The sequence below is a fragment of the Micropterus dolomieu genome, linkage group LG18 (assembly GCF_021292245.1).
Source record: "Micropterus dolomieu isolate WLL.071019.BEF.003 ecotype Adirondacks linkage group LG18, ASM2129224v1, whole genome shotgun sequence".
In the NCBI taxonomy this organism is placed as follows: Eukaryota; Metazoa; Chordata; class Actinopteri; order Centrarchiformes; family Centrarchidae; genus Micropterus; species Micropterus dolomieu.
Genome location: NC_060167.1, coordinates 36,500,687 through 36,513,799, shown reverse-complemented (window position 1 = coordinate 36,513,799; position 13,113 = coordinate 36,500,687). Strand labels below are relative to the sequence as shown.

The following is a 13,113-nucleotide window of genomic DNA, read 5'->3' as shown; positions in this document are numbered from 1 at the left end:
AAGATTACAAGTCATCTAGGTCATAGTTATCCCAAGAAAGTTAAATCAAGGGCACTTGGAGTTAGTTGAAGATCCTTGAAGATATTTTGCCTCTCACGCAAGAGGCAGAGAGTCCCAGCTATTAAGCCTATTTGGGGTCGTTATCAAGGTGATGGATACCGCTCGGTTCGTTAGTGCTCCTGGATGTTGTAACGACAGTGCTTATTGTTGTTGGAGTCACCTGAGGCCAAGTCTGAACGGCCGTCTTGGCATTCTCACATGAGGCCCAATGAGAGTGTTTGTTCAGTTTCCAGGGAAGGGATGAAAGGACAGCATTGTAAGCGGGGGATAAGTGGTGTCTCAAGCGGCCTCCCCTGTTGAGCAATGGTTTCTCTACTCTGGTGTATATGGCTTCTTTTACTCCTCTTTCAAACCATCTGTCTTTCCTGTCCAGAATATGGACATTGTTGTCCTCACAAGAGTGTCCCTTATCCTTCAGGTGTAAGTAATCTGCTGAGTCTTGATCTGAGGAGTTGGCCCTTTTGTGTTGAGTCATGCATTTTTATAGTGTAGTTTTAGTTTCCCCCAATATACAGGCCTGTGAATTCACTCATGCACTGGACAGCATACACTAGATCAACAATTAACCAGCCAGATATTTTTCACAACAACAAACATTATTTTACATAATTGCCTACAACAGAACTATAAAGCATTTGTAAATTAAAATAATATTAGTGAGGCCTTTATGAAGGATGCGAAGGAAGTGGAACAAACATTACAGATAAACAAAGTTGTTAGTGAAAAGAAGGGGTTGTCATAAGATAGATAAAAAAAAAATGTTAATAGATATTAAGATAACATATTTAGAATCAGTTCTGTTTTGTGTCTAATTCATGTTGACAGAATTATTTGGAAGCCAAATCGTTAGAGATGTGCAAAGAAAAGTGAAGCATGTAACAAGCCAGTGTTCTGTGAGACGCTAATGTTGTTGAGTTCTCAGTGACAGAGCCTTGGTGTTAATCTAACCAAGGCTGTTTGGCCAGCTGCCTTTTGAAAGCATCACTCTATTGAGGCAAAGTTTAGCCGAGGAATGTTTTGTGACGATTATTCCGGGAGTTAAGACCTTTTCTATTCCTCAGATTGAAATCCTTCTTGACATCATCCCCTCGCAATTGTAAAGCCCCCTCCCCACTTTCGTCCCCATTTGCCATTTCACAAAATAAATAGCATCCAAATTTCATCTGGGTTTTGCATGGTTACCATTTTGTTAATGGGCAGTCTGGCCTCTCGATGAGACGAGGAGCATTTTTGGGGGCACACTGTGGTTGTTGTAGCAACGTTGTTGAGGAGTGAATGAAGCAGATGTCAGAGTAATCCATCAGCCGGCAGCTCCACCCTCCCACTGCTCGCTGAGGAACACACTGCTGTGACACCCTCTGCACCGCAATCCTCAATAACGCCTTCTTCACTCTGATCTGTCCTCATAACAAGACTTGGAAAATGTGCATTAAATACAAAATGACCTCCATCTATTAATTCTGAGACAACATTTATTAACCAAAGTCGAATGAAAAGAGAATGTGTTTTACATTGAATAAGCAAACAATGACCTCTGATTTAGGAGCAAGTTGGGTGATATAAATTCACCAGTTCAGTCAAGACAAGAACAACCTTTAATGAGGACTGAGTCTGTATTGACTGGCACTAGAAACACTCTTTATAATGCCAAACAAGATACTATGAAAAACTGCATGGTTTCTGTTACCATAACATCCTGTGATGAAGGCAGGTTCCAGTTCTATCTGTAATCAACCTGTCATGATACTGTTCTGCCATGACTGGCTACTAGTTACTCCCTGTTAAGGTACCTCTGATTGTTTTATATTAAGTATTAGGGCTGGATATCAAACCTTCATACTTGTTGAATATGAAATGTAATGCCCGTAGAACATTTGAAGTATCAAAAACTTTCAAGTATCAAACATTTGGATTCAATGCTTAGTCTGGATTCTTTATCTTGTTTATTTATCCTTCTTCTTATTAGATATTTCATGATCTAAATCAAAACTTTAATTCTATTTAACTGTATCATTGTTATTTATTTTGTTTTTGTATTGGTACACAATGCTGTAATAATATTTTTAAGCAATATCAAAAAAGGTGTAGGAGTTAAGGAGCCGACCGTGAACCCCAACATTCCCAGTTCACGTCCGTTCAGGGGCCCAATCCATCTCTCCCCTCATGTCCCATCTCTCTATGTTTGACTGTCCAATAAAATGCAAAACCTTTTTTATATACAATACCCAGCCCTAGTTGGTGTTAGTGAGAGACTTAACAAAGAGCACAAAGAGCACATACAGCTTACCTGTGGATCACGGTCCAAAGTATGTCATGTGGTTCAATCATATGTGTAGACTGATTTAAAAAGGATGGAGATTTTTTAATCTAATATTTATGTTGCAATATTTACACTTTTAGCAGCTTTTAATGAACACCAGTGAAGACCTTTGTGGGTTAAACTGTATCTCAACAGAAGAGGACAGGTGAGAGGCTGTCATGGCTAAAACAATAGCAATAGCATGAGATTACAGCTAAAAAGAAGGAAAGCTGACAAACAGACATCATAAATAAGGGGAAAGCAACATGATTACGCATTTCTGGCAATACAAATAAAAAATTCATAGTAGCTGTTATAGTAGTAGTATGCTAACAAATTTTTCCTTTTTTTAAATACAAAGAGAAAGAAACTGTGAGAAACTCTCAGAGATAGCACTGAGTCATAGAAGCTAACATTTGTGGACCAGCAGCTAGCCTGGGTGTGATGTCAGGAACCAAGGCAAGGTGAGACAGTGTTTCCTGAAATGGGTTACAAATCACAATGCTGCACATTTAAGTATAACATAATTATATTCTGCTGCTGAGGAAAAGGCACATTTTAAGCACAGTAACTGAACAGTTAGAAATGCTAAGGGGAAATATCTCACATAGACAGAAAATAAATAAAAAAAACTTTATATAAAAATAATCTCTTACAAAATATATTCTATCAGCCAACATTAAGGGGAATTTATGTCTGGAAGCTCGCATTTTCTTGTGGTGGTGTCAATATGAGGAAGAGTCAATAAGGCCGCTCAGTCGCATAACTTTCCAGACAACTAGCAGCAAAATGTAGGGGAAGGGGGACAGAAACAAGTACCGAGCCCAGGATCAGTAGTTTACTGCTAGGCTTAATGCAAATAAGCTGCAGGGTCCCAAACATGTCATTCAGTCGAGTACAGTTCTGTTTTTAGCTCCAGTGTGTAATTTGTCTTGTAAAAAAAACAAAGAAACTATTCCTTTTGCTTTTAAGTGCACTTGAATATTATTAAACTAAAATCCCAGGCATCTACACCAACTTACAACTTTACCACATTTAGGTAACAACAAATTTTCAAAATCATCAGTAGTTTTCTCACTGAATAAATTATTAGTCAATAAAAATAAAAACAAACCCATCACTGTTGGGGTGAGCCATGCCAGTACAGCCTTACGACCTGCAGAGAAGTCAAACCTGGGGCGTGAAGTGGCATTCCAATCAAAAGTAAAAATACAATTTGAGAGCCCATAGTTTGAATCCAGTGTCACGGCAGATGTCCATTGGCATCAGAATAATCAACACACGCTGGAGGAACCAGCTGTCGTGATCGTGGCCAGACAAGAAGGCCGTCACTCCGCAGGTGTGCATCAGCCACAGAGAAGCCTTATTCTGAAATACATTAATTAACATTCACACGCAGTCCAGTCTAGCTGTGCGCCTAAATACACATCCAATAAATATTTCTATTTACAGGTATACACCTCTGTCCTCTCACTGCAGGTGTTGCATTTGACATAGCAGCACCACAGGAACTTGCAGTTACACTGCCAAACACGAGAGTACTGGTGTGTGTTATATCCCCGACCGCAACACATCAGGTCACAGCTGTTGGGCTGCAGAGCCGTTTTGTTGCACAGGCGTCCCTGTGTTCCCATACTGCCGGTCAGAGGGTCAGCCTCGCAGTAGTTGGGCGACCTCTCGATGTAGACCAGCTCTGTGTCCATGGGTTTGCGGTAGGAGTGGGGTTTCTTGATCTTTAGGAAGGTGGGGCGCTTGTTGCGGCTGGCCCGTACCGGCTCCACGTGCACAGCCTGGTTGTACTTGTCCCTGAGGATGTATCCCAGCTGGCGGAACTTGGGCAGCGTCGTCCAGCATGTCTTGGTGGTGCAGGATCCCGACACACCGTGACACTTGCACTCCAGACGCATGCCCTTTTCTAGCATCTGCAACACGGAGGAAAAGTTCACATGAAGCGAGGAATTTCATTTCCTTTACCAGTGCTTTGCCTAATAAACTGAGTAGTTCCACTATCATAAGATAAAAGATCTAACATACACTGTTTCAGTTTGTTTGTTGCTCTCCTTCCATAATGAGCAGTAAAGAAACATATGAGTTCACAGCAATACTCAGTCAACATATTGCATGAATAGTTCAACAGGTTGAGACAAAAGTTTTCTAGCATTCCAGAGAGCTCAGAGCTGCTACAGTATGTCACCATATGGCTAGTAGCTATGTGTGTGCCATCCGTTTTACAAGACAGGATGAGCCTCAAAACACACTCATGCAAGAAACAAACTCATACACAAGCGTGGAAACCCAAATGCAGTTATAAGCAATACACATATTCAAAAGCTCTGAAACTGAAGGGCACATTTTGGGAGGTATCTTACATCAATACAATACTTACGTCAAAACAAGCAGTCAATGAGAGCATGTGGCAGATTTTCAAAGGGGATTATTTAGGTAATTATAAAAGTAAACTTAACGGACAAGCTTAAAAATGCTTCGGAGGCATCGTCATGTCAGAAAACATGTCCCTCATGATGTCATAGTGATGTCATCAGGGTTATCTCAGCGTGTGCTTGGAGAATATTGTTTTAAAGGAAAGCCTGTGTTCTGCAATGGGGTTGCGGGAGATGAGAATTAAAAACACTGTTGAGTTCCATTATGGGAAATGTAGTCCAGGGTTTTCTAGCACCTTATTTTTGATTGATTTTCAACTAAAAATATCTGGGTTGTATTCAAAGCAGCACATGGATTCTATTAGATTTTCATCAAAACATTTTTTTGTGCTGCAAAAATACAATTTTCAGTAAATGTCCTCCTTTTTGAGAAAAGCACAGCCCAGTAAATGTTTTCAGTATGAAAAACTGGGAAAATCAACTCAATTAAAAAGTCTATAATAATAATTTTTTTTAAATCCAATGTTTTGCCTGACTTTGGCATTAGCCCTATTTTTTTAACCTGATTTTAACAATTAAAATAAACGTTGATAATAAAAAAGAATCAAAATTCAACAGCCCTTAATAATGTTCAGGTCTGCAAACCTTCATGCATGTTTTGTCCTCTGCCTCTACAGAGTTTGAATAAAATTCATCTGTATGTAGATGATGAATTCAGACAGAAGCTGGTTTAATTTACGAGTTAGACTTGTGGTGACTACTGGTCTCATTTACAGTGGGCAGACTGGTGAAAGGCCTTTTCAGGGCTGGAGTGGAACCTTTTGGTGTGTTTGGCAAAGCAGCCGGGGTATTCTCTGTGTGCCTCAGGCTGAATGACATCAGCATACCCTCCTTCCTCCTCACTGAGTGGGAACCCTCGCTGGCATTAGAGAAGCCTCACTCTGCTTTTTAATTATTCCACTCTGATGTGGCCTCAGACTTTCTGGAGTCTCGTGGGGTAATTGTCAAAAGCCTTGGAAGCATACAGCTTAGCGTGGTCATGCCCTCGAGACCTGACAAACATTTAATTCATGGAGTTCTGTGAAGTGAATTGCCAACGAAGCTGCCATTGTTTGTCTAACAGAAGTCCTGTAAGCCTCCTGTGGCACCTTTTACACTATTGTTTATTCTTCTCAAGAAATTTGAAGGCTGGCACTCAAAACACACACTGACATCATCTCCAATTTAACATGAAAGCCTCACTACAATAATTACAGAGGTGTCAGTTTAGTAAGCGTATATTAAGAGATTCACATACTGTATCACATTCTGACGCCTGTTCTGATGCCAGACCTCAAACATGAAGCCTAGTCCAGAGACATGAAAGTACTCTTTCCTCCTGAATGGGACCACAACCTGTCACTATGACACTGGACGGAAATCTCTTCAAGATAAGTCACTTTTCAGCTTCTCGGTCTTTTACATGCCCTCTAAATATACATTTGCATGTATATTGCTCTAATAAATAGTAGTGCATATTAATAAATTATTAAGATATTTTAATATAAAATATTGGAGATATTTTTTGCTCTCGCAAACAGAAAACATCTGAAACATCTAGCATTACAATGGGCTTTGCAGGTACTGATAGTTCTATTTTTCCTGCATGAAAATCACACTTCCAGCTCAGCTTACACAGGATAAAACCATGATGGGGGTCAACAGATGTACTCTCATTACTCTGCAATGATAGATGAAGGAACAGATGATGCAATAAGGTGGACTACTAATTCTCAAGAGCACTGCTTCAATGACCCAGTTAACTGTTCAAATTGGAGCAAACGGTTGAAAATGGTCATTTCCCGGAGCCTAAGGTACTGTCTTTAGACGGATTGTTTTGTCCGACCAGAGCCTCTTTATGCTAAGCTAAGCTAACTGGCTGCTGGCAGTAGCTTTATATTTTCTGTACAGACACGATTGCTTTCAGAAGCCATGTTAGTAATCTACGTCTACATAATTTAATGTTCAGGGCACGTGATCTCCAGATACGTTTGCATTAACCTTTAAAATCTCACTCCAGTCGTAACACTTTGTGTTTTCAAGAATAAGCGCCGTATTATTAGTTTACCTCAGACTTTCACTGATCTATCACGTGTCTGCTGAGGCTTTTCCAGCAGAGTGCTTTCCCGGGGGTCCATTTTGTGGACAGTCCTGCAGTTTCTATTGATCTGTCATTTGGCTCCCTACGTCTGTCCACTGGTAAACATCAGAGTCTGGCTAATGCACTCTCAGATGGTCATGGTCACTGTGTATCTTGTCTGACAGTTACCTCTTGACCCTACATTACTTGTGTTCAGGATCTGACCATACTTTGTCTTCAGGGGCTCCTGATTAGACTTTATTTCTCACCATGCATGAGGTCCCACGCGTCCTGGTGATGGACTCTCTCACTTTGTCATTTGTAACAATCTCACACCCTTCCAAAATCCTGCCTACCAGCTCATCAACAAACCATGTGTAAAACTTGCATATTTACCAAGGCCTCATAAGCGAAAAATATATGTTCCAATTTATATGTTGTCCTGTTTAATTACTCTCTATGTCCAGTCCAATCCGATCGGCTGGATGTGGTAGGGCATGATCGATCCATTTGTTAATGGCACTATAAGATTCAGTTTAAATCATTCGGTCATGGCTCTTGTCTTTAGCACCACGGCATCCCTTTACATGCGTGGGATCAGGTTTATGTAAAAGGGAGTCCCATGCAGTGAGGTATAGAGGGTCACTTCCCCTTCCGGAACACGCTGGACTGAGTGGCCAAACATCTGTTACCATGGCTGCGTTTAGCAAACCGGGAGTAAAACAAGTGATTATTTGCTCAAATTAAGGCAGTTGGACTTGACTGGTGATCTTTACTGCTTACCAAAGAAGCAGTGGTCCAGCTCTTCCCCATTTTAGATGTGTTGTCTGTGTTTTAGTTGATTCAAGCTAACACTGCTGCTCGTCTTTCTGCCACTCAGTGAGCGTAACTGCGTTCTGTGACGTCATGCGCATACCCTCTATACAGATTTGACTTTTTAAACAGAAACCTTTTGCATTGTAGACTGCTTACAGGCTTGCATAAGGACAGATATAGCATGCACTCCTTCAGCAGGCAGTATGGTAGTGATGGAAGTCAAGTGGGTTAGAGTTAGCAGATTAATGCGTGGGCCTTTTGTAGAGGCTAAGTCATTATTTCATTTATTCACTCATGCTTAATATTTTGTCACCTGGTGCGTAAATCGTACTGTTTCTAAGCCTCTACGGTAAATTACTTATCGTCTGGTGATTATTGTGTAATTTACAGTGGATTTTGGATTGACAGAATAACAAAACATACCTTGCGCCCCACTTCATTGTTATGTAAATTCATGAGAGTCCTGGCATTCTGCTTGATCTCCCGCGCGTCCACAAACACCTTAGAGAACCCCAGGCCGTAGTGGACATCTGCAGAGCAGCCACCCCACTTCCAGCCCTCCTCCTGGTTGTAGAGGCCCTGTTTCTCCTTGTCGCAGCCGCAGCCGCTCAGGCTCCCCTGGGTGCAGGCCGCAGTGACTGCATGGGCGACCCCAGCAGCGATGATAGCGTAGGTGAACGCAGCCTCCTTACTGCCTACAAGTAAGAGAAAAGACATTTTTAATCACAATTGCCAACAACAGGATTCACTATTTCAGGCACTGTCAAGCCTCCTTACATACCTGGCATAGCTACCTCAGACCAAATCATAAAATACACGAGCCAAGCCAAGTCCTATTCATTAATCAAGCTCTCTTAAAACAGATAGGACAGATATTCAGGAGGAAGCATTGAATCTTGCACAAAATATAGTGGAGCAGTTTGAAATAAAAAAACAGAAAAGCTGTGCAGAAGGAAACTAATTCTAGGGAAGCGCGACAGTTTTATTGTCTTTATGATGAGTTATTATCAAAGGACCTGCAGGATTCTGACTAGTCTGCAAATCTATAATTAAACAAATCCACCAAATAGTAGTCAATCTTACTACATATGATTGGTAAAGATTCCCATTCAGTGGGAGATAAAACATTAAATGCTTAGGCATCATTTTTGGCCCTCGTCCCAGCTGCCGTCACACCGGGATCCGCCCTGTGGAGGTGAATCTGAGAGGCATGCAGAGCCTCCCTACGTGGATGAATTTCCACATCATAAATCCAAGTGCTTCAGGTCAACTGCATTTTTTAATTAAAATGAAGATAATTCCTGTTGGAGCACATGTGGAAAGCATCCAAACATGAGCATAAGTTGCACAAATGCTGCAATAAATCATCATCTTTAACAATTAAACTGCCATCCAAACTTTTCAGGTCATAGTTCTCATTCAAACACTGAAATGTTTGTGCAACTTTTGAGCTTTGCTGGAACAAGAGGATGTGATTCTTTGCTGTCATGCTTGCGTTCACTTTTCGTTAAAAAGACAATATCGAAGGGCAAAGTAAACACACAGAAGCATCCAGGCATTAAACCTGAGATCCTGAACTAACTCTCTGATCTGCCTTTACAGCCAGTAACGAAGCAGCCTGTGCCCACAGTCAGTTACTTCAGGGATCCGACCTGGTGGGTGGAGAAGTCCTAATACCAACATACTGTACATTGCTGCCTCACTGCCAACAACAATCCTAAATTGATGTATTCTGTCAGTTATCAGTGTTCCAGTCTGCTGAAATAAAACAATGCATTCAGACCGACTCTGTGCAGGGCAGCCGGACCCGGGCAGCGCTTGAGCCGACCGGCTGTGTCCTGGAACTCAGCCTAATTCTCATCTAAATTTGGGTAAAATGTGGATTCTGCAATGCTGAAATTAGTTTAGTTTCAATATGATGATATGCATCAAAAGTGTGGTTCATTCCTGAAGCAGTGGTCTCAAATCATTCTACACAAAACGTCGCCTGCCAACGCTGCAGAACCTGGAGGTATATTTGTAAACCTAGAAGAAAGTACTTGTCTGAACTTGAAGCTTTTGGGGGGAAAGTATTTTATGAACATACATGAAGGTGGTTTAGCTGAGAGTAGCTAAAGAGCATGTAGGTCTGCATGTAACAAGCTATGAAATAGAGACAGAAGGCTGGAAACGCAAACAGTTAGTATAGTATAGTATTAGTATGTATTCACGATAGAACACTGAAATGATCTGATAAAAGATGCCACTGTATCCATTGCAATAGGAGGTCACCTAATGAATTCTAAGGCAGAAAGCGTGACTCAGTTTATACTGACCTATAAGGCAAAGGCCCATTCATTCACACATTCAGACAAAATATGTATTCTACAGGCTGGTGAAGCACGCTGGGTTGGAAGACTCATTCAGACTGCACTCATATTTGTTGCAGCTAATACTACAACCATCTCAGGCAATACAATTCAAAATAAAGCTGTCTTGTACAATGCAGCAATCAGCATAAATTAAAGGCTCAAACAAGATGTGAGCTATAATCCTTCACGACACTTGAAGTGAAAAATGGCATCCAAGCTCTGCGTCTGTCTCTGAGATGACAGGGTGAACTTAAAGGATAAGACAGTGGAATACCAGCGTGTTAATAATGATTCTGCTCTTATTTCCGCAGTCCTGTCTTTGGAGCAAGCATCGCCTCGAGCCTTATTCCACATGCAGGATAAAATCTGTGCCTTATTTTCCCACCATGAGTAGATGCACTGAATCTGAGCTTCAGACATTTGTCAAAGTGTCAGAGGTCGAGTACTTCAGAGGAATGCCTTTTTGGACTATTCTTGGACAAATTATAGCAGCTTTCAAAACTTCCTATACTTGCTCAGACAGTGCAAACATACATACAACTCAATAAAGCTGAAAACTGAATCTGTTTATGTCAATTATCAAACTGCTAGTGTACTCTAATGCAGGAATTTAAAATTATTTCCCAGTAATAACTATTTTTTTAGTTAAAAACAGTCTTGTGAGCACTGTACCTTTGACGATCAAGCCATGCTGACGTGTTTCAACAATGTCTTTTATGGCACATTGGAAGAAAAACTCAATGATGAAGTGGAGCTCTCAGTGTAATAAGCATTTAATAGCTTTCTTACCTTCAAAAACAACAACAAAAATAATTATAACTCTGCGGTAACACATTACATTTATACTCAACTGCACTGTAATTGTATAGACAGCTAAAATGACTATTAGTCTGCATATCCAAGTACAATAATTTTAAATCCATCACAGACCCAGTAGAATTATGTAGGAAAATAGCACTAATTCAATCTGACATATAAACCCTGGATTTGCTCAAAGAGCCAATAAATTAAATGAGTAAATATGTACAGTCGTTTCCTTGGTGCACAGCTTTTCAAATGAAATCAAAGGGCTACATACCCACTCTGAGCTCTTTCCCAAACACGGTCCTCTCTCCCAGGGCCGAGCAGTTCCAGCGTCCATGTCTGAACTGAAACTGGCACTCATTGATCCCCATCTGAACCCCCTCTCCGATCACTATGATCGCGTCGGGTCGGCTCTGACAGATAGTCCTCTGACGGGGGGCCAAGCCGGGGATTTTATTACAGATGATGCTCGCTCCAAGTGCAACCACCGATGACAGACCCCTGCGGTGAAGGTAAGAGGTTAAATGCGGCATTTCCCTATGGAAGTTCTGCACGTGTTTTCAGACAGAAAGCTTTATAAAACAGACACTGTTCTGACTTATCACACATGTAGGCTCATTCCTTGATCTTCCCCCAAATGAATGTAATTAAAGGTTCATAACTTTAACAATACAAAACTTGCAGGGGAAACACAGCCAGTAAGGACCCCAGACCTGACTTTGGGGATCCTTTCATTTTTTTACAGTCCTGAGGAGCCTGTCATAGGTGGAATATTCTTAAAATCAGCAACATTTTTCTTGCATTCGTTTTAAAATCTTAACTGAGTGAAAGACAACCTGCAGGGCATCCCAATAACTCACCCGATTTTCAAATATACTACTCCAAGGCACAGGAAGAAATGGAAAATCCAGCGCCGTGTCTTCCTACTCATGGTGCTCAGCCCAGCCGATGGATTAATGCTCTGCTGTCGCAACCAGCCTTATTTCTCTATCGAGTCCCGCAGGGTGTGCAGGTGTTCCGGGCTGCAGACGTAAATAAAGCTCCTCGGGAGAAACCAAAGTTTGTGGAAATGAACTCGTCCTGATTTCATTTGGTAGGTGTCCGGCGGTGCGCGCCTGTGCTGTAGCATTGGGACTGTTGTTTTCAGGTAGAGCGGGTCCTCAGTGATCAGGCGGAGTGTGTGTGTGTGTGTGTGTGTGTCTGTGGAATATCTACCTTTTCTATCAGGGCGTGTTCTGCGGAGGATCTGCCTCCGAGCCGCGCACGCTCTCTCAGCCTGCAGGTACAGGCTCAGCTCATCCGTCTCTCCATCTGACACGCGCTCACAGCTGCAGACCTGGGTACGGCTGAGACCGGGAGCCAGCCAGAACCTCAGCTCTTCACACTTGTTTCACGTGCCGTCCTCTCCCGGACACTGGACATCACCCGCGCGTTTTATTTAGAAAAATAAACGCCCCTCCCACCGATGCAGTGTTATCTTGGACACGTTTCGTGGGCTGCGAGGTGCGCTTCATCTCAAAACCAATGAACTGTAGGTGGAGAGGGGCTATAAGCACTGAATTCAACTTGTACCTTACTTAAGTATTTACATTTTATGCATTCCACAGAAAAATATTGAACATGTTACTGCACTACATTTACCTGACTACTACTGCTTAGAACAGAATAACCTTTTTTCAACGGCCATCTTATAAAATGTGATCTGACACAAACAGCCGACACGATATAGTTGTTTAAATTTGCTCTACCAGCTACATTAAAATGCTACTTATATGGTAAAACTGTAACTTAATGACAAATAATTCCGTTTTCAAGCCCCTTGGAAGGTGATGGCACGTGCAAACTATGAAGGCCAGCCATTACGCATGAGTATTTTTACTTTTGATACTTTTAAGTATCTATACTTCTGTATTTTCACTCAGTAAATTGTTAAATTATCATTTGTGGTATTGCTACTCAAGTAAATTATTTGAGTACTTCTTCCAGCACTAACATCTTCTTATTTTCCATGTCTGCTTTCAAGAAGCTAGTGGACAGGTTGTTTGCCAAACACCAGTAATTTAAAGACTTGAAAACGGTTTAAACATCGATTTAGATTGGAAAATACCAACTTCATCAACGGAGAAGAAAGCAGAAAAACAGTACAAACAGGCCAAGAAACTGAATTTAAGCTATAGAATGGCATTCCAAAGCACAGTCAGTCTGACCATATAACAAAATAACATAAGCAACAACAGGAATAATATAACATGTAAGAGCAACTGTCAGTCAGGATAGTTAGCA

General features: G+C 41.3%; 1 protein-coding gene across 1 annotated transcript; it reads right to left on the bottom strand.

Moving 5' to 3' along the window:
- Positions 1–2,347: 2,347 nt before the first annotated feature.
- On the bottom strand, positions 2,348–12,058 carry wnt7aa (wingless-type MMTV integration site family, member 7Aa). Its single transcript, XM_046075215.1, has 4 exons — positions 11,691–12,058; positions 11,105–11,331; positions 8,099–8,370; positions 2,348–4,281 (listed from the first exon to the last, which is right to left on the bottom strand). The coding sequence occupies exons 1-4, from the start codon at positions 11,759–11,761 to the stop codon at positions 3,802–3,804; spliced, it is 1,050 nt and encodes a 349-aa protein (XP_045931171.1). The 5' UTR covers positions 11,762–12,058; the 3' UTR covers positions 2,348–3,801.
- Positions 12,059–13,113: the final 1,055 nt, after the last annotated feature.

Excerpts from the sequence above, each read along its gene's own strand:
- wnt7aa (XM_046075215.1), bottom strand. The coding sequence starts at position 11,761 with ATGAGTAGGAAGACACGGCGCTGGATTTTCCATTTCTTCCTGTGCCTT. Across the intron at positions 11,332-11,690 it reads GTAGTATATTTGAAAATCGG|GGGTCTGTCATCGGTGGTTG; the intron begins GTGAGTTATTGG and ends CCTTCACCGCAG. Across the intron at positions 4,282-8,098 it reads ACAATGAAGTGGGGCGCAAG|ATGCTAGAAAAGGGCATGCG; the intron begins GTATGTTTTGTT and ends TCCGTGTTGCAG.